Source organism: Orcinus orca, chromosome 10 (assembly GCF_937001465.1).
Source record: "Orcinus orca chromosome 10, mOrcOrc1.1, whole genome shotgun sequence".
Taxonomy (NCBI): Eukaryota; Metazoa; Chordata; class Mammalia; order Artiodactyla; family Delphinidae; genus Orcinus; species Orcinus orca.
The window spans coordinates 5201391-5227518 of record NC_064568.1 but is presented as its reverse complement, the minus strand read 5'-3'; the positions used below and the strand labels follow the sequence as shown (position 1 = coordinate 5227518).

At 47.8% G+C, this 26128-nt stretch overlaps 2 protein-coding genes and 1 long non-coding RNA gene across 3 annotated transcripts in view; 2 read left to right on the top strand and 1 right to left on the bottom strand.

The window, feature by feature from the left end:
* The window catches only part of LOC117203218 (uncharacterized), a 360640-nt gene that overhangs the window by 295637 nt on the left and 38875 nt on the right, over window positions 1-26128 (top strand). The window lies entirely within an intron of this gene.
* The window catches only part of SYN2 (synapsin II), a 216248-nt gene that overhangs the window by 164971 nt on the left and 25149 nt on the right, over window positions 1-26128 (top strand). Inside the window, exons 2-7 of the mRNA XM_049715554.1 lie at window positions 5638-5695; window positions 6970-7061; window positions 9273-9429; window positions 14157-14246; window positions 24077-24139; window positions 24780-24922. Coding sequence (XP_049571511.1) covers window positions 5638-5695; window positions 6970-7061; window positions 9273-9429; window positions 14157-14246; window positions 24077-24139; window positions 24780-24922 — 603 coding nt within the window. The remainder of the gene's footprint in view (window positions 1-5637; window positions 5696-6969; window positions 7062-9272; window positions 9430-14156; window positions 14247-24076; window positions 24140-24779; window positions 24923-26128) is intronic.
* On the bottom strand, window positions 15919-22374 carry TIMP4 (TIMP metallopeptidase inhibitor 4). Its single transcript, XM_004284285.3, has 5 exons — window positions 21796-22374; window positions 20506-20603; window positions 19977-20091; window positions 17265-17389; window positions 15919-16607 (listed from the first exon to the last, which is right to left on the bottom strand). Exons 1-5 carry the CDS (start codon window positions 21932-21934, stop codon window positions 16410-16412), a joined length of 675 nt encoding a protein of 224 aa, XP_004284333.1. The 5' UTR covers window positions 21935-22374; the 3' UTR covers window positions 15919-16409.

Sequence of the window (26128 nt, the reverse complement as noted above, 5' to 3'; positions counted from 1 at the left end):
TATTTTATACATGACGAAACTGAGGCTCAGAGAGGCTGTTACTTGCCCAAAGTCACACAGCTGAGAAGTGGTAGAACTAGGCCTGAACTCAGCTCCCCTGGCTCCTAATTCTAGACCTTTCTCCATTTCCCCATGCATAAAGAGGGAGTATTTAAGCTGGGCTTAGCAAGATTGGGCCAAGTTTTGAGGCAGCCTTAGCAGAGAAGTCTCTGATGATGTCTCCTCAGCCTCATGAGCCCTAGTTTGCAAGAGCATGGGAATTCCTGAGGGTGTTCTGTGCCTTGAGTAAGAAGAGTTAAACCTAGAAGCCTCCACTCATTTTAGCAGTAAGGGGAGGTGGTTCATTGCCTGGGCAAGCCATTAAACTCACAAAGATCCTCAGCTGGTAGGCTTGTTAAGAAAATGTTACAATAGGGGGAAATTGACAACACACGCACCATAGATATTTTTAGTCCGTGCTTCAAGGATGTACATCTTGGTTTCTGTTTAGACTGAGCACCAGGGGGTGAATTTGGATTGATTTGACAAGACTGGCTGTTGGAAATTCCTTACTGAGCACCTTCTCTGTGCCCAGCTTAAGCAAGGGACTATGGCATGGGGGGGGGGGATAACTAAGGGAGGTGAAGTAACTTTCCCAAACTTTCAAACACTGGGGAGAGTGATATAATCTTTTTCTTGGGTGGGGGGCAGTGTGCCGATATCAGTAAAAGCTCTGTCTGTTCCTTACACGAGCAATTCTGCAATAAATTATCCTTCTAATGTACAATGTGGTGACTGTAGTGGATGATACTGTATTGTATACTTGAAATTTGCTTATAAGCGAGTAGATCTAAAGTGTTGTCACCACACACATGCACACAACACACACACACACACACACACACAAGGTAGTAATGTGAGGTGATAGGTGTGGTAATTAATCTGTGCTTATCCCATTTCACAAAGTATACATGTATGAAATCATCATGGTGTACACTTAAAATATTATAATTTTGTTTGTCAATTATAACCTAATAAAGCTGGAAAAAATAATTTATCTTATGAATATATTCTTAAATGTAAGCCATTGTAGCTCTGTTTGTAATAGCAAAAACAATCCAAACACTGGAAATCTAAACGCTCACCAGTAATTTTTTTTTAAGATTTATTTATTATTTATTTATTTATTTGTTTATTTATTTATGGCTGCATTGGGTCTTAGCTGTGCTACGTGCGATCTTTGTTGAGGCATGCAGGATCTTTTGTTGCAGCCTGCGGGCTCTTCATTGTGGTGCTCGGGCTTCTCTCTAGTTATGGCGTGCAGGCTCCAGGGGGCATGGGCTCTGTAGTTTGCGGCACGCAGGCTCTCTAGTTGAGGTGCCCAGGCTCGGTTGCCCCGTGGCATGTGGGATCTTAGTTCCCCGGCCAGAGGTCGAACCCGTGTCCCCTGCATTGGAAGGTGGATTCTTTACCACTGGACCACCTGGGAAGTCCCTACACTTGGGGGGTTTTTTTGTTTGTTTGTTTTTAACATCTTTATTGGAGTATAACTGCTTTACAATGGTGTGTTAGTTTATGCTTTATAACAAAGTGAATCAGTTATACATATACGTATATCCCCATATCTCTTCCCTCTTGCGTCTCCCTCCCTCCCACCCTCCCTATCCCACCCCTCTAGATGGTCACAAAGCACGGAGCTGATCTCCCTGTGCTATGCGGCTGCTTCCCACTAGCTATCTATTTTACATTTGGTAGTGTATATATGTCCATGCCACTCTCTCACTTTGTCCCATCTTACCCTTCCCCCTCCCCGTATCCTCAAGTCCATTCTCTAGTAGGTCTGTGTCTTTATTCCCGTCTTGCCCCTAGGTTCTTCATGACCTTTTTTTGTTTGTTTTTTAGATTCCATATATATGTGTTAGCATATGGTATTTGTTTTTCTCTTTCTGACTTACTTCACTCTGTATGACAGACTCTAGGTCCATCCACCTCACTACAAATAACTCAATTTCGTTTCTTTTTATGGCTGAGTAATATTCCATTGTATATATGTGCCACATCTTCTTTATCCATTCATCTGTTGATGGACACTTAGGTTGCTTCCATGTCCTGGCTATTGTAAATAGAGCTGCAGTGAACATTGTGATACATGACTTTTTTTGAATTATGGTTTTCTCAGGGTATATGCCCGGTAGTGGGATTGCTGGGTCGTATGGTAGTTCTATTTTTAGTTTTTTAAGGAACCTCCATATCACCAGTAAATATTGGTTAAATTACTGTATGACCTTCAAATGGAATTTCATGCAGCTATTACAAAGAAAGAGGTCTAGGGCTTCCCTGGTGGTGCAGTGGTTGAGAGTCTGCCTGCCGATGCAGGGTACACGGGTTCGTGCCCCGGTCCGGGAAGATCCCACGTGCCGCGGAGCGGCTGGGCCCATGAGCCGTGGCCGCTGAGCCTGCGCGTCCGGAGCCTGTGCTCCGCAATGGCAGAGGCCACAATAGTGAGAGGCCCACGTACCACAAAAAAAAAAAAAAAAAGAAAGAAGGAGGTCTATCAGTATATGTTGAAAGCATATCACTAAGATGTATTTTTTTAATTGAAGTAGAGCTGACTTACAATATTAGTTTCATGCATACAACATAGTAACATACAACATTTTCATAGGTTATATTCTATACAAAGTTATTATAAAGTAGTAAATGGAAAGATATCCCGTGTTCATGGATTGGGAAGAATTAATATTTTAAAATGTCTACACTACCCAAAGGACTGGTATATTTTTAAGTGCAATAAAAAATTAAGGTTCAAAAAAGCAGAGTTTATATAGCATGATGCCATATGTTTGAAACATATATGTATGCAGATATATGCACACAATTTCACACACTGGAAGGATATGCTTGCAACTGATAATGGGGAGTATGTGTGATGAAAGAGAAATGGGAAAGGAAAAATGTATTTTTCATCTTATCCATCTTATTCTTTTGAAGATAGATTTATTGGTTTAACCATGTGACATACTTTTTTTTTTTCTTAAGCCACTTGCTTGTGGTCACACAACCAAAAAAGTGTCCAGCTAGGATTCCCACGCAGACTGTGATTCCAGAGCCCTGTGATCCAGAACCCCTCTGAATTCCAGCACACTGCTTCCTAACAGTGCTCTCTTAGGATCAGGAAGGAATTCTGTCACTTGCTTGTAAGTTACAAAATTTTTCATGAAAATACCTGGGAGAATGTGCTCATTCTCCAGAAGACTCTGCTCCATCGCCTGCCACGTTGGCTCCTTTTCTATAAGACTGTGTCTCAGCCAAGAGAGGTCCATCACCCAGAGCCAGAAACTCAAACTAACATTTCCAAGAGGACAGACTACCTTAAGGAAAAGGCATTAAGATAATTGGAGGGTTGGGGGTGGGCACAAGGCCTGAAAACAGTATCATTAGCCAACTTGGTCAATGGGCAGGTGCAGAAAGTGGCAGATAAATGCAGACAGAATCTATATTTATACTTCAATATCAGTGTTCACAACCCACAAAATAAATGAGTGAATTAAAAACCCTGGCAGCACCTAAGTACCTAGACATAAACTCTTAGTTCTAAGCTTAACTCCTATGAACTTCTCTGTGATTTGAGCATATTATTTAGCTGCTCTGGGTTTCTTTCCCCATTGGTTAAATGGACAGCACTGTCTGTCCTGGCTGCTTCACAGAGTTGTAAGGAACAAATAAGGCAAGAATGTGCTTTGAAAATGCAAGGCATCATACAGAATGAGAGGTTATTGTTAATGCCTCTGAGACTTACCTCACAGAAGGAGAGCTATTTTGAGACAGGAAGATGGGAGGAAGCATCAAAAAGCATTGCTGGTAACAGGGTAGGCACACCTCACCAACACAGGGAAGGAACCTCTTAGATCATTTACTCCAGTTCCTTCTGTTTATAGTCATGGACGAAGACCTACGGAGTCCTCAAGATCTGCAGAGCAGTGATAGTGCCATGCATACGCTATTATTTAAACCCATAAATAAGATGGAACCCTAAAAGGGATGGGATGTGCTACAGGCCCCTTGCCCAAGGGGCTTGCTGAGCTGTGAACGTTGAACAGCGTTCTGGAAGCAAGCTGATGAAGCTTAGTAAGGAACTGGGGCAGAGGTAGGGGGATGGACTTCAGTGCTCCAGCTCCAGGATGGCTGAATGCCCCTGAGGAGCAATTTGAGGGTAGCCAGGGACTTGGATAGGACAAATGACAACTTCCTAGAACAGACTGTTCCAGAACCAGATCAGAAAGGAAATAGCCTGGCCTCGTCCTGGGTAGTTCACAGGAACCGGTGTAGGAAGTATTTGTAGTGGAACTAGCGCTCACAACATCAAGTCCCTTTTGCACAGAAGAGAGAAAATGGGAGAAGACACATGCAATGCAGCATACATGACAAGTCAGTTTTTGTAATGGTGGGAATGAGGATGGCAAGAATGAATAAGCAGAGGGAGACAGTGCTGTGCAGCGCCAACGACTCTGGACTCAGACTTGGGTGTGAATATTGGTTCTGTCACTAACTTGCCATATGACCTTGAATGTGCCATTTTTATCCCCTGAGTCTTGGTTTCCTCATCTCGAAAATGAATGCCTTTCTCCCTATCTCATAAGTTGTTATGAGGACTAAATGAAATGTTCTTGAAAGAAATTAGCACATAATTCCTAGAACATGATGCCCAATAAATGTTAGTTTATCCCTTTGTTTTGGAGAGGGACTTTTAGAAAACCTCCAGTGAAACATACTAATTTGAAATTTCAAGCACTGGGAAAGCAAGCCCAACCTAGGTAGCATGTGGAAGGGCCCTTTTTACAGGTGGAGAACCAGCCTATAAAGGCACATAAGAAACTCTTATGAGAGGAAGGGGAGGTGAAGAGCAAAGTAGCAATGGCTATAAATATAAGCATAAACAGTCCTCTTACCAGCAGCTGTAATGTGAGGTTCCTCCAGCTCCGTGACAAAACGGGAAGATAATAAGTACAGTGTATCTAGGCTTGACTCATTCTCTTGACTGCCCAGAAACACAGGATAGGTTTTGTGTTCAATTACAGTAGCTTTCCTCAGCCTCTCCCCCTGCCCTCTGCTTTTTTTCTGGTATAATTAACTCTCCTTCATTCATTGATTGTCCTTTAATCCTTGTTTTGTTGGATATATTTGCTTTTTAAATTATTGTCTCAAATCCTTTTTGGAAGTATGGGTATGAAGAGGTAAAATAATACCAGTTTCCTTAGAAACTAAAATTCCAAGGGTGGAAACCAACTAGAAAATCAGAGTGAAAGGCAGGATGGGGGAAGATAAGGAAACTATAGGGATGTATAAAATTGACCTAGTCTTTACCAGGAGTAACATTAGGGAAATTGTTACTTCTAGCCTCCTTTTGGAAAGACCAAGGATGTTATCATAAAATGACAATGCCTGAGAGTGAAAGGCCTCTTGGTTTATTTTATAGAGGGGAGGCCTTGGTTTGACTGGAGGCTGTCTCATGGTGATCCAATAGCAGACTGACCCAGGTCTCTTGACTCTCATTCTGGGATTCTGTCTGCCATGGTCCTCGTCTTTGTGAGAGTGAATTTCTGACCACAAACACCTGTACAGAACTAATTTGTGTGGGTTTTTTTCCCTTTTTTCCAGGGCCAAGTGCTTTCGGGGCAAAAAAGTCCTTGGAGATTATGATATCAAAGTGGAACAGGTAACCAGCCTGGAGCCCAGGGTTGCATCTGCATCATTGTTGGCTCCTCTTGACATTCCAGAATGAACCATTTAGTTCTGCCAAGTGGAGATCAGTGTCTGTCACTAGCTTCTAGGCTCTCCATCTCCTCCCCCAACCCTTTCCAGGACTTTTCTCTCTATGAGACATGGTTCTGAAGGCTGCATCTTTCAACTTCGCTGACTTCTCCTCATGGCTCTGGTGTCCGTAGAGAGGCAAGCAGCGTGGCTCTTGGGGCCCTCTGGGTGCAGGGTTCTCAGGCTGAGGAACACTTTAGAGGAATGTCTTCCTAGGACATGGCCACACCTACATATTGCTGGTGGCATGGTCTTGCTGGGTAGGCACACGTCTGCCATTCAGTTGTGTGGCCTCCAGTGGTGCCTCCTCTGCATGCCTGAGGCTACACTTCAAAGAGAACTTAGAAAAGCACACCTCCTGGTCTTAATGCAGAGAAGTCCTGAAAGGTCATTTTTTATCTTCCTGTACTGTTTGCTTCATGATAAATAGAGATTAGGTCCATTCGAGTGCATGGGGGATGTCCAGTTTAAACAATGCATGTATTTTATATGTAATGATAGCAGTTACTCATCATTCCTTACATGGTGTGCTGTGATTGATACAGAGTACTTTTCCTATCCATTGTTGCATTCAGTTCTTAAAATAACTTATTAGATAGGCAAGGTTGATAAAAAAAAATTATTCCCATTTTATAGATGGGAGAAACTGTCCACCCAGAAAGAACAAGTAACTTTCCTGAACATCTTATGCAGCTAGTTGGGCCGGAGCAGAACTAAAAACCCAATTGCCTAAACTAAAACTTAGTGTATTTATGTTGAAATTGATAAAGGGCATGTTTGCCCCAGTTTGCATTCCCGCTCTGTAGAGAGGCAGCACAAAGGATGCTGGGTGGGGAGTCAGAAGGCCTGAGTTATGTTCCTGTCTCTGCCAACAATAAGTTTTGTTTGTCCAGAAAAGTCACTTAGCTGCTCCTTTGGTAAATAAGGATAATTATCTCTGCCCCTCCTGCCTCATAGAGTAGCTATGAGAGTTAGATGAGATCAGTTTGGGAAAATGCTTTGCAAACGGTAAATAAATGTTTGGTGGAAGGGATGCTGTTGCTGCTATGCGGAGGGCCCCGCAGAATCAGGACTGTGGGCTTACTCCCCTACTGTTATTTTTATTTATTCATTTTTTATCATAGTAAAAAACACATACCATGAAATCTACACTCTTAATCTCCTCCTGTTATTTTCCAGGCAGAATTTTCAGAGCTCAACCTGGTGGCCCATGCAGATGGGACCTATGCTGTGGATATGCAGGTGCTCCGGAATGGCACAAAGGTTGTCCGGTAAGGTCCTTTCTGTCCTCTGGGTCGCTGTCACTGTCACCACAGTCACCATCTCTGGCTTGCAGTGGGACAGCATTGCTAGGTATAGCGTACAGAAGTTGATGATGTGTGCTGTGCGGCAGTGGCAGAGGAAGGCAGAGGAAGCCAGCTCCTGCCTTTAGGGAGGCCATAGTCCACTGGTAGAGAACGCTCCATGGGCTCAGAGCTCTCTGAGCGGTACCTGGATTCCTGTGAGAGGTGTTCCAAGACTCCCACCCTACCTCAGCCAGTGCAGCTCTGGGCTTTTATCTCTGAATATATTTCCCCTGGAAAACAGGGTTCCATTGCTTTTTTTAAAAAGTTTGGAAACCTCCGCTCTGGTTCAGCCTCCTTTTTTACATTGATTTGCTTAGATTCCCTCAGTAAGTTGGTAGCAGAGCCCTGTGTTCTATGTGAATTCTCTTAACTCCCAGCGCTGTGTTCTTTCTATGTTCCAAATTCCTGGGAACTCATAAGTCTGATAGGAAAGCCTGGGGTGGGAAGGGACATTGTGGGTGGAAGAAAATTTGCAATTACAAAGCACTTACGTGCCAGGAGGGTGCTGGGTGACTTACAGACATCATCAATTGTAACACAACAGTTCTGTGCGGGAAGTGATGGGGATTCCAGATGAGGGAGAAAGGTTCCCACAGTGTTCTTCTTCCCTGGGGCTCAGCGTGGCTTCGGGTTTTCAGACATCAGGGTATTGCTCCAGGAAGAGTGTTCACTTCACCCTTTTCCCTACCTCAATCTACGCTACCCTGACACTGAGGCTGCCAGTGTCCAACAGGACCTGGGTCCGTGACAGGGAAGGCAGAACTCAGGTGTCTGGAGCCTCACGTCAGGAAATGTGAGCTCATCCATCCTGGAGACTGAGGAGGACAGAAAAGGAGACGTCTGTCCACATGGGGGTGAGCTCAGGAAGCTCCTTCTAGAGAGAATGGTGGGCTCCTCCAACTGCAAATGCAATGAATCACAGGGACGCATGACACAAGCGGGTGGTGGCAGGAAGGCCCATGTCAGGGTGCCGGGAGGGATCTGGCAGAAATAAGGCAGGCCCTTCCAGTCGCAGTGTGGGGAATCAGGAGCTGACCGCAAGCCTAGAGCTCAGTGCGTGTGACTGGGATATAAGGTTTGGTCTCAGGCATACAGCCGGAGCCAGTTTCCCGGAACTAGGGCACAGGGAGGTCAGAGCACATGCCACCTGACTTGATGCTAGCTCCCCTGAGCGACTGAGGAGGGGTCCTACCACCCCCACTTTAAAAGACTGATCTCTGAGCCCAGGTGGGGCTGGAGCTGTAGGTGGGGCTTGGTCGGCTGCCTGGGAAGAGAACCGGGTAGGTCATTACACATGTGTGAAATGGCCAAGGCCTAGAGCCTTGAGGGCAGATGCTGCCACAGAACTGACTCTCCAGGAAGGTGGGGTTCCTCTGGAATCAGGGCATGAAGATGGGGGCCCTGGTCCTGTGGAGCAGCTGGGGCTGGGAGCTCTGCTGGCTAGAGGTGAAATGCAAGGAGCCTTTCCATGCATGGGAACACTCTGTACTCTCAGTGCTTCCTGTAGCCAGTTGCTCAACCTCAGTTCTGCAAAAAATATTTGCACCCCTCCCTAGCATCCGCTTTGGAAGAATAACATGGGGACGTCTGGTATCTGTTCTCAGCCAGCCGGGACCCTTGCTCACCCGGGGACCTGATGAGGGCACTGCCTATTTTAAGGAGCAGCTTTAAAGAGTCAGAGCAGGACGCTGAGATCAGGGATCTACACGGCAGGGCAGTGAAGCCAGCCAAGTGTGTTGTCTTCAGAGTCTGCTGGGACCCCCTTGGGGTACCAACTCTGGAGCCACAGGAGCTTCAGCTCTTGTCATGCCCCATAGGGACAGGGAAAATTCTTGTTGACCTAAGGTGTGAGGGTCTAAAGTGTTTCTTCCCTCCTGAGGGCTTTTGTACCTTAGAAAAAGACAGTGCTTAACCCAGAGGAATAAGAGAATTTCAGAAATCTGTTCAAATCTCCTTTGAGAAGTGCCAAACATAATACTCATTTCCTAGTCCATGAAAGAATAGTAATGATAAAATGAAGGGCTTGGCTCGGGTAACCCCTAATACTCCTTCCCTGTCTTGGTCTTTGGAGATGGGAGACAAGAGGATGTATGACCTGAGGTTCTGGTTGATGGCAGACTTCTACGTTCTTCCCAGGTCCTTCCGACCAGACTTTGTGCTCATCCGGCAGCATGCGTTTGGCATGGCAGAGAATGAGGACTTCCGCCACCTGATCATTGGCATGCAGTATGCAGGCCTCCCCAGCATCAACTCCCTGGAATCCATTTACAACTTCTGTGACAAGCCGTGGGTGGTGAGTGAGTTACCCTTCTGCCAGGTAAAACGGTAGGGCCCTGGTCCTCCTATCTCCCAGTCCCTAGGAGGACCACTGGTGATCCAGGTGCAGTAGGTGCCAGCTGAGAAGATGTGGGAGGAGCTTCAGCTGGGACACAGGGTAGGGTAGGCTCTCACAGTAGGACTTTGTCATCACGGGCTGGGCCGCCTTTGCTGCAGAGTGGACCTTTGGCCTCACAGCGAAGTCACACCAAAGATTCTGTGAAGACGCCCTTACAGGCCTGTAGGCTCTGCCCTTAGCCATAGGATACAACAATAAAAGTGCCAGTTTCTTGTCTGTGAAAGGTCTAACCATTGGAAAGGCCTGAGGCCGGTGGGGACCAAGGGGATGGTCCATCTCAGAGGGATGTTCGTGTCAGAGTCCTACCAAGTGTTTCAACAACCTTAAAATGAGATTCATCCACACATATATCAATCAGACACTTACGTGTGCTGGAAGTGCCCTTAGAGATCATCAGCTCTCACCCCTTCACGTAGAGATGTGAAAATTAAAGAAGGAAGGTAAGGAGTATAAAACCACTTACTATGTGATGCCATGATCTGAGATTTTCCTACATTAACTTCATTTAATCCTCACGATAACCTTACAAGGAAGTTATTATCATTATTATCACTTATTACAGAGAAATGAGACCCAGAAAGGATTAAGTAACTTACCAAAGTTTCAGGGCAAGGATTTCTCTAGATGATAGTCTCTCTCGCATAAATTGGGTTATCACGTGAGGAAGAAGCTAGTCTGGTGTTCTCCTCCTTGGCTAGTCTGGAAGTCTTGGAGGCAGTAGAAACGTTTGAGCAGAGAGAAGAGTGACGCTAGGAGGGAAAGTGGCCTGTGATGGTCCTGGGCTTCTCTGGCCTCCCCTCTGACAGCTGGGGGATCCAGTTCCTATAACTTTGCTGCTCCAGGCTGGTCGTCTTGGAAGGAAACACCTGCCCGTAATCACATCCTCCTCTTCTTGTTTTTCAAAAATCATTTCAGATCTCACATGCTGGCTTGCCAAGGGTCATGGCACTGGTGGCTGATTGTGAAGTTCCCAGACCCCAAGCTCCCAGACTCAGGGAGCTGGAGGGGGTGTTTTTTAACTAAATGGATCCATCACCTCTACTTTTACACCTGAACTCAGTTTTCCTGTTCCACTGGAAGCCAGGGAGACCTGACAGTGTGAGAGAAAGACCAATGAGCAAGGAGTAGAAAGATCTGGGAGCTGCTGTAGTTGCCACTTGTTCAGCCTTTCCCTCTGTCTGGCCTGAGGTTCTGGAGTCCTAAAGTTGTGCAGAAACAGGCTACAGGAATTGTGTGATTTGAATGAGTTGCTAATCACAGAAGAGCACATATGAGGCCTTCACCAGGTTTCCCCTTAGTCACATGACCTTTCCTACTGCACTCATGTCCTAGCCCTTTCCGCCCTCACCCCTTCAATACCTGTTAGAATTTGGCTCCCTCATAGCCACACAGGGCGATTCTGCTATTATCAGCTTTTTTCTGGGCACCCTCACTAATCAGCCTTCTGACTAAACCTCTCTGTGCTCTGGTTTGTCTGTAAACTAGGAATAATCATAGTACCTTCCACCAGCTTGCCAGCCTGGTGTTACGGTCCCCTAGTATTGGGGATCTGAAAGAAACTAATTCCCTGCTTTATGTTCCAAAACTGTGCTGGAGGCCAGGGAGGGGCAGATCAGAAAGCCTGTGCCTGGGGCTTTGCCCCTCCTGGGATTTGGGATCTGGTGAGGGTTCACATTCTCACCCCTTCACAATCCAGCATATTGCCGTTGGCATCGCATGAGAACAGCGGGGCTCCCTGGCAAAACACCAAGTTCTCCCTTCGTTTTCACTAAGCAGCTGCCACACTGATCCATTTTATATATCGTTCTCTGTCTGTTAATGGGAATGAACAAATTTGGTGACTGTGAGGGGAGGGTCCCTCTGAGATGATGACTTTGGTGTGTATTTTCTAAATTTCTTTATTGTGGCTGCTCTTGGTGTGAGGAGAGGCCTCAGTTGGATTGGGAAAGGCTCTATGTTGTCTCTATCACAGTGTCTCTGAGCATATCCACTATCTCATAAATTGGTCAGGGCAGGCACACTGGGATTTTGAAAGCAGAAGTAGACCTACCAATGAAAGTAGCATTCCAGAGAGTGCAAGAATGCCATCATCACATATTGCTGCAAATTTATCTGAAAATCCTGTCACTCTGGGTGTTTTTTAGAGACAGATGCACATGAGTTGAATTAAAGCATTTTATTTCCAGGAGGGATAAGGATAACATTAAATTCAGACTGATCTTGAAATCCCATTTCATCCAAGAAGTCTTTCCTGATACACTGGATAAGTGGTTATATTGAATATTATCTTCCTATTCATTGCCAATACCACCCCCAGCTCCCAAATCCATTCTTTTGTCTAGGCATGGTGGAAATAACCCTTATCAGATATTCCTTTTGTTTAATTGGTGACTTTGTGCTTGTGACTGAATCTAAGTTTCCAAGGAGGCAGGGGTTAGATGCCAAGCCCAGTACTTTGAGCAGAAGGGACTGCAGGGGGTGGAGGAGGGTAGTATGAGCTCCCAGAGGCCCAGCTAGTGCCTGGGAACTGGCTGCCATTTTAGTCTTGGCTGTGCCGGGACTCTGAGAACCTGCCGTGGGCCTTTTTGGCATCGGTGTGGTGTCTGTTTAACAATCCCACATGCTGGGAAGATAGGGCCCCACATGCCTTGGTGCCGTGCCAGGGCGTGGGCTGCAGCAGGACAGAGGTTGTGAGGCAGGGCTGGTATCAGCTCTCCGGGGAGGCTGGAGAGCCTTGGGAGCTCAGGCAGGTGTCCAGACACAGAGCAGGAGTCCAGCCAGGCCGAGGTGGGCAGGCAGGACTTAAAGGTCAGATGAGGTGGTGGAGAGAATCAGAGAAGGCAGGAAAGGTCTGAGGGGTGGTCTTGACAGTCAGAGAAGGTTGAAGAACCAGAGAATGGCGACAGCAGGGTACAGTGGAGAATGCACTGGGCAGGAGGAGACCTGGGCGCTGTCCCAGTGCAGCCCCAAGTCCAGGCATGATGTGGGAGCCTGCGCTTTCCTTTGCTTCTATAGTCCCAGTCTCCTCATTTGTAAAATGAGATGTCTGGCCTAGAGACTCTCTCAAGTCTCTTCCAATAATAAAATCTTTGGGCCTTGAGAGTCCATCAATCATACTTGCAGCCCTGGAGGAGGCCGTAGAGATCTAGAGTCACCAACTGCGTGTCACTAAGGGAAGTGACCCGGAAATTCCACTGTTTTCAGCATTTCAAGAATAACAGATTCTATCTCTACTCACAAAAGGACCACAGCAGATGATCACTTAAACAACAGTTTGATCATGGAGTTTGGGAGGAAATGTAATAAAAAGATGTTCTTTTGTGGTAAAAAGTTTGAGGAACTGATCAAACTCAGTTCTCTCTTTTTATATATGAAGAAAAGGAGGCCCGGAGAGGAGATATCATTTGCCTAAGGACACCTAGCAAGTTCGAGCAGAACAAGAAGAATCAGAAGACTGCAGTTTTCTAACAACCCAGTTCTGGCTTTTATCGTCTCCCCCGAACTGACTCATGCGCTAACATCCCTGATCAAAAACAGAACCCGAGCTTTTGAAAAATGTTCTAGCTTTCCTTTCTCTAATAAATAGAAGGTAGATTTGATGTGGCAACTTTTCCTACTAGCAGTTCCAGATATCAGTGGCTTAGAGCGTGAACCCAGTAGCACTAGAGAGAAGAAGCTGGATTACCCCTGCTGCCAGCACACTGGGGTGGATGTGGGGAGCTTGCGTGTGAGTGGGCGGAACTGGAAAGCTTCCTGTGGGAAGAGCGTAATCTCTTTAGAGCCTGAAAGGCTGCTGTGAGTAGGGAGAGTTATGGGTTAGGAATAGAGGAGCCTGGCTATGAATCTGGCTCAACTACTGTGTGACCTTGGGCAAGTGACCTCTCTGGGCCTCAGTTTCTTCACTTATAAAGTATGGGGGGCAGGGGGCACCAAGGGGTGCTACATGTTCGCCAAAGGCAAACCCTGACACTTAAGTCTGTGTACTTCATCTCTTCTCCATGGAGCTGTTCTGGCTTCTCATAGGTGAAGGTCCAGTGAGTTCAGTTCGTAGATGAGTAGTAAGTCCTAGAAGACTGGGTCTGTTTTCCTGCATTCCATGACTCCATTCTCCCTACAGGAAAAAGCTACCATTCCTTTGCTTGGCATTTGAACTTCCATGACTGGGCCCCATGTTACCTATCCAGCTTCATCACTTGCCATCTCTAGAGACGAAGGTGTTTAGAGTTAGAGACCCAAATTTCAATCCCAGCTTTACAAGCTCTTTGCAGCTCCGTGACTTTAGGCAAGCTTCCTACCCTCCCTGAGCTTCATATGTAAAATGAAGATGATAAAGAACCTAGTTCATCAATTTGATATGAGGATTAAATGAAATATCATTAAAATTGAGTAGGCACTGAATGAATGTTAGCTCACTCTCTCCCTTCCCCAACTAAAGCATACGTTCCTGGAGAATAGGAATGGGACACCTCTTTTATATCCTCAGAGCGCTTTGCACAAAGCCCTCAGTGAGCAAGTACTCAATAAATAATTGTTTGACTGACAAACAAATATTTGTTGGATTGACACTTGGTCTGTCTGTTCCAGAGCTGTTTAGGGAAACTGAAACCTTTGCTTCTCTTTTGCAGTTTGCCCAGCTGGTGGCCGTCTACAAGACACTGGGAGGAGAAAAGTTCCCACTCATTGAGCAGACATACTACCCCAACCACAAAGAAATGGTAGGTGACTGAGTGCGGGCTTCAGTCTCTCTGCTGTTCACACTCTGAGCTTAGCCACGTGGTGACTATGGGGCTCTGAAGAGGGCCTCAGCCTCCCAACCCCAGAGACTCTGTTGAGGTTGAACTGCAGACCTGCTTTGTGAAACCAGGGTGGCTGGGTTTTAGCTGACAGCCCCTTGTCTCCAAAACCTAGAGACAGCATAGGAAAGAGCAGAAACAAGGGCATTTTATCGAGCAACAAATCCATGAATCAACAATCAGAAGATCCAGCTGCTTCGGGTCCAAGCCCAGCCCCACAAGTCAGGGACGGTTGCATTCCCTCACTGCATGTCAGTTTCCCAGTGCGAAAGGCAAGTGGGCATAATTATTCCTGGCCAGGACATTTAATATGGTACTTGCATAATTTAAGTGAGATTCTTTAAGTAACAGTCTGTGAAGAGTGTGAAGTGCTCTTCAGATGTAAGGTGTTGTTCCTGTTGTTATTCATCAGGCCCTTCCATTCCCTTGGCTTCCTCAAAATTTCGATAGGACTAGGGTTGCACTGTGCCTTCTCTGAGGCCATCCTAGGATGGCAGAAGGAGCAGAAAAATGGGATGGATGGTTGGTACGGAGGCTATTACTAATGTTTTTCTCTCGTGGTGACCTGGGGCTTAACCCCCTTCTTCTTCTCTGGCCCCACGTACTCTGCCTCAGGCCTGCACGGTCAGTTGGTGGTCCTCCCTAACCCACCAGCGGAGACTCTCTGTGCCATAGCTTTCCAAGTCTGGTACTCGGGGACAGAGACCTCCAGAAGGAATCTCCATTTGCACCATTTCTCTGAATGAGGAGCCTGCTCCTGGCATTTTGTGCGTGGCCCAGCTTATCAGCGAGCCACGCACGGAAGATGAATAACAACCCTGGGCCTCGAAAAGAACTGCCTCCTTCATTTTTGTCAGAGCTTCCCCAGGAGAGGCCCTGGAACCTTAAGCCCTTGTGTTTAATAAATCCTTGAGACTGTCATCAGGGCTTTCCCTTTTAGGACAAGTCAGGAAGCCCTGCAGAGGCTGAGGAACCCTAGGGGTCTGTGCTTGGCGATTTCAGGGAGTCCAAGAGGGGACTGAGCTGAAGACTGAAGCGGCTCTCAAAGCTGGCTTTTTCCTGCTGTAGCGTCTAGCAGGCTGACCACTGAAAAAAACTGCAACACGTGCAAAGTGTATTCCTCATCTACCATCCTTTTGCCCCAAGGGCCCTTGTGTTACTTTTCTCCCGTCCTCTATCCTGATATTTGCCTTCAAGAGAGGACCCCTAAGATCTCTCTGAGGTGTCAAAAGCTAAGTGGGAATTTCAACTCTATAAGAGAAAGGCTTTTTTTAGCTTAAAAAAAAGTTTTGAAGTAGGAATGAAAACATTAGTAATCTAGTAGAGAAGGACTTTCTAAAAGAGACAGAGGAGAAGCCTTTTGGACATCAGTTGAGGGCATTAAGTATAGTTAACCTAGAGAGACAACCCAAGTCTGTTCTTATCTTGCTAATTGGGCCAGGCCCTCTGCCAGGAATGGTATAGAGGGAGGTTAGGCCATTGTAGGCTTCACATTGGATGATTCTCTGTCCCCCAAGTCACTCCCCCAAAGCTGGGATTGAAGGATCAGAATGAGGTGAGACAGGAGGAGTAGAGGATACACAGCCAAAGGATGTTGTTCTTTTCATTTCTCCAAAGCAGCCTGTTTATGATACTGTCAACCCACCTTCTGGTCTTGTACGTCACAAGGCCGCCACACCATCTCATATGTACAATAGTCACCATCTCTCCCCTGTCAGATCAGTTAAGACAAAAAGAAAGCACATTTATCTGGGGAGAAAAAGGAATAGTCCTAGCTTTGGAAAAGAAACTAAGCCAGAATCAATAACAAATACCAGCTCAGCTAAAAGGGTTTGTGAGGCAGGGATGAAGGGCTGAGGACAGGAGAGAAAAGTCATGCTACTTTCCCTAGCCCTTGACAGGTTCTGGACTGGGGTCTTGGACACAAGCTGTAATATGCCCCATCCCTGCCCTAATGCTGGCCAGACCATCCACTTGTTACTTCCCATTGTCTGGCAGTGATGAGGCAGGTGGTGACAGCCAGAGCTCTGAGGGAAGGAAAATGACTTGGTTTTCAGGATTCTTGAAGGTATGTGGTGGTCCCTCCTAGGGCTGGATGATATCAACAAACTCCTTCCTGAGGGGCAGGCGTCCCTGGTACCAGCTGCAGGTGCCATCAACATGCTTCATGCAGACATAGTGCCGGGCCTGGTACCCATAGAGCTTCCGTTCCAATAGCCAGTCTGTCCAGAGGCACTCATTGGGAGTCGAGATGGTACAGGGCACCATATAGCAGGTGGTGATCTAGAGCCATAGCCACACAACATCAAAGTGAGTAGGGTGTCCTTTTTCCATTATTGCCTTTCAGACTCCTACATGTTCTCCTACAGCCTAACTCAAACGCCCCCTCCGTTATGAAGCCTTTCCTAGTCTCCAGATTTCTCCCTTAGTTCTCCTTCCCCCTGTGCTCTGCATATATAGTATTGCCTCCCTAATGGCATCTCTGGAGTCAGAAAGACCTGAAGGTCCTTACTCTACCACTGACCTTAAGCAACTCACTTCACTTCCCACAGCATTAATTTCTTCACCTTAAGATGGAAATCTTAAGTCTTCAAAAATTTGTTTTAAAGACTAAATTAAATATTTTAAATAAATTAACCATTACAGGTCCTGGCAAAAAAAGTAGACTCTCTTTAAACGGTAGTGTGTTATCCCAGTCTGCCTAATACGATGGCTGCCTTCCCAGCTAAAATGTAAGTACTCTGAGATCAGGGACTATGGGCCATCTCGCTTTCCCATCCCCAGCTTCATATGATGCCTGGTCCATCGCAGATCTCAAGTATAGTACAGCAGGTGAATAGACCACGCATGCATGAAGGAAGGAATACATGAAAGGTGAGGCTGCACGGCTCAAGACCCTTCCCCCACCCCCAAAAGACCTTGGAAATGGACATTCCTTACTTGGCAACCACAGTTCAGATGGTAGTGGTGATTCAGACTTTCTCTCTGCAAAAAGGACAGGTTCTCCCAGGGCTCGATGTAGTTGCACAGATGGATGAAGACTTTCCCATCATTGAGGATCTGACCTTCAAGGGGAGATGGAGGAGAGCCTAGCATGAGGAATCTGCTCATGGAGCTCCAGGAGTCCGGATTCTTGAAGGAGCCCCAAATCACAGCCTCTTCAATATCTTTTGGTGGCAGTGGTGACATGGGACTCAGTGAAGGAACCAGAAATACCTCTATTGTCTTTATATCGAAGCTGTTACCAGATGATGTTTGTATGAGGGAGAACTGTGGGGTGAAGGCCTTTACGTTAGCATGGTGTAGACAGAGGGATGTGGGCTTTAAGTCAGAATCTTGGTGGAACCCCCTTCTTTTCTATCATTTACTAGTGTGTGACCTTAAGAAAGTCACATAACTTCTCAGCTGAAAGATGAGAATAATGAGGTTATTGGCAGGATTAAATGAGAGAATGTCTGTGAAGTTCCCAGCACAGTTGTGGGCCCACAGAAGATGTTCAATAGATAGTAGGTCTTTCTTCCTTTTCAACCCTTTCCAACCCTTCCCAATATCTACACAGGCCAGTCTCCTGCCCCACTGATACCTATCTTGGTGAGTCTTTCCCCTTCCCTTTCTTTACTTATCAAACTCTTTCCTGTCTCCAAAGACCCTTTTTAGTACTATCTCGTCCGCAAAGCCATCCCCGACTGTGCTAGCACACACCTCTCTTAGAACTTCAGTCGCTCAGTCATTTACTGACTGAGCAACTACTATGACCTGGTACCAGGAATCCAGAAATAAATATGACAGGATCTCTGCCCCCAGGGAGCTTAAACACTAGTAAGGAAGACAGATAAGTAGGCAAAAATGACACTGTTGTGTGATTATATACAAGATGCAGTATAAGAACAAAGGAAAGAACAATTATCTCTGTCTGTGGAAGGGCTGGGGGCAAGAAGGGTGTCTAAGAGCAGATGATGCTTGCATTGGGCCTTGAAGGGATGGGTAGGAGTTCACCTGCCAGACAAGTGGGGAAGAACTTCTGGATGTTGGGACAGAGGGGCGTAGCCCAGCAGTATACCTACTGCAACCATAAGTAGTTTCATTCAGCTCTAGGAGAAGCGAGGGGCTGGGAACAGTCACTGACAAGTGGCAGGAGGCAAGGCTGGAGAGGTCGGCAGGGTCTGGTCACAGAGGGCATTCGGTATTAGGCAGAAGGGCTTGTGCCTTCTCCTGCAGGCGCCACTGATGACTTTTCAGTATGCTTGTGCTTCGTCACCTAACCCCACCTTCGTTTAGACTTGACCTCTGTGAGGGCAGCCAGCACGTTTGCTGCTTCCCCTGATGCACCACCGTACCTAGGAGAGGGCTAGGCAGGCAGAGGGCAGGTGCTCAGGAAGGAGGTGGCCTCGTTGGCTAGTCCTGGGACCTGGAGGGCTCAGGGGCATGCCCCGCCTCTGCCTCTCCCACCCAGAGGCGCCCCGATCAGCACATGCTCAGAGCTGGGGGCCCCTACCAGTGTGGCCTCCAATGCCTATGACTTCTCAGAAGTTTGAACTGTGAGCTCTTCGAGGACTGCGACTTGTTACTGAGTCTCCACTCTCCTGCCCCAGGCCAGGCAGTGAGTAGGTGGTCATTCATTGCTAAGGGGATGGACAGATAGTGGAATTCCTCCTCCTGTCCTCCCCACCTGCTATGTTTTTCTTTTCCTGGCCTTCTCTCTAAATATATTTCATCCTTTAGGGCCGATTCAGATCCCTCTTAGACAATGAAGCTTCCCTAACTGTTTACAACCACACAAATACCTTTCCCTGAACTGCAAAATAATTCAGTACTGCATTCATTCACTTATGGATTATATTCTTGTGAGGTTCTTTAACTGTTCTATCCCAACCAGTTCAGTATGAGGGATCTGCCTGGGTCCAAGGTCATGGAGAGAGAATCACGTTAGAGTCAAGGCTCCTGTTAGGGCCTGTGCTTTACTGCACCCCCAGAATAGGGCCTCGGATGTGAGTCAGCCACGAGCCAAGAGTGTGACCTGTCCTGGCTGTCTAAAGCTAATACATTTGTAGGCTACAGTGACAATTATGTGTGTATTGCAGGGGGAGTTTGCAAAATGCACAATCCTCCTTTGCTCTGTGTAACTAAGACCTCCCTTGCAGTGTGGTGTCCAGTTCGGGGTCCTGTGCTGGGGAGGGACAGGGACAGGCTATATCCCTTTGAAGGTGGCCAGGGCAGGAAGGGGTCTGGGAACCACAACCAGTAGACCTGGAGCTAGAGTGCATGTATCTGTCGTCCTCAGCCCTCTGAAGGGTCATCGTAGAATAGAGGGCAGAGCTGAACCCATAAGGGAGAGTTTCAGAATGGCAGAATTTGGCTCAAGATACCAAAAATCTTATACCAATTAAAGCTGTTTGGAAATGGAACCAGTTATCCTAGGCTGGGAGAGCAACCTGTGAACTAGCAAGCCAGTGGCAATGAGGACTCTTGCACTGAAAGGGACGTTACCAAGGCTCCTCCCAACCTAGGCTGCCTCTTCGTAACACAGCTCTGTTTTATGCCCAAGAAAGTGCCACCTGGCTCAGCTCACTACCCAGGGTCAGCCCGGGCTCCTCCTTGACTGCCTTCCTTAGGGCAGAGACTCTCAGGGCCGCTTGCTGGTCTTTCACTTACCAGTCAGGAGATACTGCTTCTGGCTGTTAGCTTCTAGTTTCACCCCACAGAGGGAAGAATCAAAAGGTGTATAGATATACTGAATATTGTTGACTTTCTCAAACCCTTTGAACATCTGAAAGCATTTACAAAAGAGCAGTACTGGGTCAGTGAGTGTACTTTATATCTTCACAGGAAAAACTTTTTCTTAATCTAAAAAAATTAAGCGAAAGCCTAGTTCAGGATTTGTTGCACACAGATGGCCCAACTGGGTCTTTCCTCTCTAAAACAATCTAAACCTTGGTTGATTCCAGTGAGAAGGGAGGTTCCTCTAGCAGCCCTATGCACAAGCGCTGAGGGCCTGTCCCGCACTGTGCCTTGGCTCCGGTGGGCCTGTTGCCTACATGTCATCCCCTGCACTTGAGCATCTGTGCCCCAACACCGCTGAGCCAGGCCGCCTCACCTATCGGCCCCACCGCTCCCAGATCACAGACTCCACTCTTCCTAACAGCCCAAGGGGGTGATCGCCCTGGCCTGTCCCCCCATGTACCTTTATCTGTTTGATTTCATACCGGATCATTTTTTGAGTGTCAGCAGGGTCTGCGCTGGCAGGAACTACCTTCTCACTGGAGATTTTGGCCCGGATCGCTGCACAGGAGGAGAAAAGAGGGAACTTTCAGCAACACGTGGGAGTGGTCCATCTGGGATCTAGATGACGTGGCATCACCCTGGAGAATTGTGCAGGGGAATTCTGGGTTTAGGTCTTGGTGGGTTATGGGGAGAATGCTGCATGTGAGGGAAACTCCTCTGCACTTGCTGGAAGTTCCAAAACCCTCGGGCCTGTTGGGTCCTGCACTTTAGCAGCTGGTTTGGGGAGTCTGGTTCTCCACAGCCAGGGTGCAGTGGGGTGGAGGTGCGGCAGGTAGAGGAGGAAGCAGGAGCCACCTGAGGGCAGTTGGTGTGCGGTCATCCACTGCTGTAGTCCAAGGCCTCAGAGAGAGACTGACCGAGTTGATGTTGGTAAATGTTTATGAATTAATAAATGTCCTGACCCTGCACAGAGGTAGTTCATCTCTTGCCACTTGGGTATTAATCAAAACCTGTTTATGAGTTCCTCCTCTGTGCCTGGCCTAACGCTAGATACTAGACCCACAAACATGATTAAGACAGGGTCCGCACCCTGCAGAACTCTTGGTGTGGTGGAGAACACCCTTAGAAAGACCAACAGCACAGCATGGTAGGAGCACAGAAGTGCTGTGGTAGCACCAAGGAGTCAGGAAGCCTTCAGAGAAGAGGAGACACCTGAGTAAGATCTTGAAGGATGAATAGGAGTTTGCCAGGAATTTAAGGGTTTCAAGGAAGGGCATTCCAGGCAGAGGGACAGAAAGGGCAAAAGCTGTGTGTTGAAGTGAGGGCGTGGTGACAACCTCAGTTATAGGCTTGGACACCCAAGGATGTTTATAATGAAAGCGCAACCCCCTGGCCCCTGGCTTTCCCTTCCCCCATCCAGTAGATCAGAATAATCACCGGAGAGTTCCGCAGACTTGTTCAGTGACAACACCCCCCCCCGCCCCCCCCCGTAACTGCAGTAGGCAGGGGAGATGGGGTTGCTGCGGAGGCCTTTTATGCAGTCTATTCCCTCGCAAGTCTCCGGGTCACGGCGCTTGCAAGGTGGCTGTGGCGCCGGCCCTGCCCGACCCACGGGGCCCCAGCAGGAGGCAACTGGTGCGGGATTGGAGCTCCTCCCCTTCCCTCCAGACTCCAGGTCTGCCACTGGGCCCCGCCTCGACCCCACACAGCCACCCCCTGCTGTGGACCTCGAGGGCTCCCCCGGACTCACCTAGCGCCGAGTGGCAGACGTGCTGCTGGGGGTGCGCGGGGGCGCAGCTGCACGCCTCTCCCAGCCCCGGCGGCCGAAGCAGCGCCAGCAACCTTAGCAGCAGTGCCCAGCTCGGCGCGGTCCGCGGGCTCCGCGGCATGTCACGGCAGCGCCCTGACTCAGCCTCTGGGGACTGTCGGACCAAGCAGCTCCTCCAGGGCTTCTCCAGAACTCGTCGCGCCCCTCGCCCCTGGTTTTATGAGGTGGACCTAGGGCCAGTCCCGCCCCGATGGGCTCCGCCCTCCTTTGGCTGTAGGCCACCCGCGGCTGCGGGACCAGCGGCCCTCCTGGCCGGCGGGCTCAGTGGCAGGCTCAGCAAGATGAAGAGGGAAGCCAGGAGAGTCTCCTAGCCTCTATTTCCTTGCCTGAGCCTTCTGGAAGTAGAGGGAGGGGTGGGAAAGGGGATGGTGTAAGGATCGAAAGACAGGGCAACAAAGACAAATGCACCGGGACACAGAGACCAAGCGACTGTGATTCAGGCAGAAAGGACAAGAGTGTAGAGAGGCACAAACAGAAAGAGACAGGCGGAGTCAGAGAGAGGCAGACGGAATTACAACAGGCAAAAGAGACAGTGACAGAGAAGGACGGATCTCTTGCTGAGCTGCACGCTGGGAATGAGACAAGCTACTCAGGGCTTCTTTCAGCTGCAGGAAGTGTTTTCAATGCCCTATTTATGAGGCTCCAAAGCAACAGCAAACAGTAATGGAATAGGACAGAGAAAGTTGGGGTGTGTGTGTGTCTTGGCTCTGTCGGCTGGGGGGTGGGGAGAGATGTCCGAGAAAGCAGCCAGTGCTTTAGAAACCCTTTCCCGTGCCCAGAGCTCAGACTCTGCAGATGTCTGAGGACAGTGCTCTTGCTGGGGGCTCAAAGCACGGGGTAGCCCATCACTTAGGGCAAACCTGGGTTCTCAAAGCTCTCTCCAGACCCTAGGCCACCCTGGTTCCTATCTCAGGCCCCTACTCAGCTGAGAGACTACATCTTGTTATAGAGGGTGGGGCAGCTTAGAAAACAAAGAAGCAAGGCACTTGAGGCCACGGACTGGAGTCCTGTCCACTGTTTGACAGAGCGCATAGTTTTCCGACCCTCCAAACAGAAAGAAACCCACGGGATTGTTGTCGTAGCATGTTTCCACACAGCGTTCCACCAGAAGGTCGCAGGCTGGGTACCGATTCTGTCACTAGGTAGCTTGGCAACCTTTGCCTCTCTGGGCCTCACTTCCTTCTCCGTAAAGTAGGATTGAACTACGTGATTTTGCCCCAGTCTCAACTGGCCTCAGCCAGGAATACTGAAATCCTCAGGTCAGGTGCTCCCAGTATCTGGTCACACTCAGGATTCCCGTGGGGATCTGACTTTTCGTCAGAGTCAACATTATTTCCTTTGAAAGACATGTTTTCATCTTGATGTGGTGGTGATGTTTGAAAAGAAGGAAACTGAAAGAGAGCTGAGGCCTGACTAAGAAGGATGAGATTTGGTGTCCAGGTTGGTTCTTCACGCAACACCGGATCAAGATAGAGTCTGATGTGTTATTGCTCGGGATCTCGAAAGCATCCAGTCCAGTCTCTTCGCTTGGCAGATGTGAAGACTGAGGCCCAGGGAGGTAAAGGGACTTGCAGAGAGACTGGGATGCAAGTCTCCTGACGTCTAGTCCAGTGCTCTTTCCCCTCCACCACGTTATTTCTTCCATCGCCATTTTGTAACAGCTTGAAATCCTGCCTTTGAAGGGTAGTTCTTCTTTTAAGTTTTCATAGTTCTTCTGTTAAAATACGGCTACCTCAAGGTAATGTTTACTCTCTTAAGGATCTCTTTTGAGTGATAAACGTGTTGAATTCCTATGTCAGCTCTCTTCCAAACCCCAAGCTGGGCAGAGATGGGCCTTCGCATACTAAGTAAGCTGTGTTTGGTGCTGAGTGTGGGGTGTTGGTGAGCAAGGAAGAGAGTGTGAAAGAGGGGAGAAAAGCCAGGTTCAGTGCAGGAAAGCTGGACACATGAAGGATGAAGCGATAAGTTTTAAAGATGTAGAGAGTACCAAGTCGGAGAGCAGGGTCCTTATGGTTCTGCTACTAATATGCTGTGACCTTAAGCAAGTCACTGTCACCCTATGGGCCTCAGTTTTTTAATTTGCGAGGCAAGTAGGTTGCACTAGTTCTTTAAAGAGCCCTTCCAAGGGTGTTCCCAAGAAAAATATTTGTAAGATTCCACACGTACACTCTGACCAATTCATTCCTTTCTCCTCTGCTTTCAGCTGACTCTGCCCACGTTCCCTGTGGTGGTGAAGATCGGCCATGCTCACTCGGGCATGGGCAAGGTAAGGCTGGGGCTGCTGTGCTCTGGGGTTGAGGCCAAGAAGGGCACTTTTCAGAGAGCCTGGTTGTGGACTGTTCTTCTGCCTCTGTTGCTGATGACTTCTTTTCAAGGAGAAGACCGTTTGGCCCCTCTGAAGCCATGAGTGTTACCCAAACGGTCCTCTTGCAGCAGGCATAGTGCAGGCCACCTGACTGATCCCTGTGTTCTTTGCAGCAAATGTGGCTCCTGAGCCCTGGGAAGGGAAGCTCAAGAGTAGGGACTTCCGGGGCTTCCCTGGTGGCGCAGTGGTTGAGAGTCCGCCTGCCGATGCAGGGGACACGGGTTTGTGCCCCGGTCTGGGAGGATCCCACATGCCGCGGAGCGGCTGGGCCCGTGAGCCATGGCCACTGAGCCTGAGCGTCCGGAGCCTGTGCTCCACAGTGGGAGAGGCCACAACAGTGAGAGGCCCACGTACCGGGAAAAAAAAAAAAAAAAAAAAAAAGAGTAGGGACTTCCTAGGGAGATGTGGCTCTCAGGTCTGCATCTGGATGGAAACATCTTGATGGGTTTGGGGGCTCAGGGCTCTTGTGACTCTCGTGTGTGTGTGTGTATGTGTGTGTGTGTGTGTGTGTGTGTGTGTGTGTGTGCGCTTTCTCCATTAGGTCAGAGTGGAAAACCACTACGATTTCCAGGACATTGCCAGCGTGGTGGCCCTCACCCAGACCTACGCCACAGCAGAGCCTTTTATTGACGCCAAGTATGACATCCGGGTCCAGAAGATAGGCAACAACTACAAGGCTTACATGTGAGTGGGGGTGGGGTCCCCACAGATGCTCTTCGCTGTCTCCTCAGCTCTGGGGAGACTCTCAGCCTCCAGGTGGTAGCCACCTCGCAGTTTAGCCTCCTCTGGCCCACAAGGCAGAGAACAGAGAGCGGGAGCCATTCCAGTCAAGGGAGTCTTAGCCTGGCTTCCTTTCAAGGCAGAGGAGGGGTTCCTGAACTGAGATGAGAAATAAATGAGTATTTATTTTCATTTTAGCCTCTGAGTGGAATCTGGCATTCTCCTGAGTTATGAGCAGACTGGAGTATCAGCAGCAGCGCATGTGGTTTGTCACTAATGGGCAGCACAGAGGTTTCTGTACACATACACTGTCACAGATATCTCTGAACACCCGTTACTTTTATCACTATTTAAGAATCATGGTAGTTAGACTTGCCACTGCATTCACACCTGTAAATACATTTGTTATTTATGAAGAAACATATTTTTTACTAATCTGAGATTTGTTTACTATTTTTGATAACTCTTTTGGTAAATTCTTTTAAATAATTGAGTTCCTTTGTTGTCCTGTGTAGTTTATTTTACATTCACACGTCTTACATATTTTATACATTGAAAGGAATCCATAGGCTTCACTAGGCGGCCAGAGCACAGAAAAAGTTAAGAAACTCCTGACGTAACGATATAGCCCTGCAAACACCACAGAACGTTAAAAGCCTAGTGGTTATGAGAATAGATGACTTCTCCATGTAACTGTGTCCATTTGCCAGAATGGAAAGGTAAACGTTTCCTCCAGTACAATTTAGAAAAAGAAAAGATTTCAAGACTACCTGATCTTCCATAAAATACATAAGAATGCAAACGGCTTACGAGTCCAGTTTTGGAAATATTAACTTCACACTGTAAAAAATGTTAAGGTAGTGTTTTTCTTTACAAAGAGAGAACATTACAATATATGAATTTGATCTTTGCCACTCAGGACTTGAGCACATGTCAGGGTTGAGCAGCTTCCCTCCCTCACCATCTATTTTCATTTTTCTTCCCTCATCTTTCCTTTTAGTGTGTACACTCCCCACCCCTGGAGTTAGTTAGGAGTCCCTTCCCTGCACTCCCTTCTTGTAACCCTTCGCACACCTCTAGTTGAGCGCTTTTCACACGTTGGGTATTTGTACCACGCTCCTCTGAGCTCTCTAGGTGGAACCGGAGTCATCTCTGTGGCCCTGCTTCCTT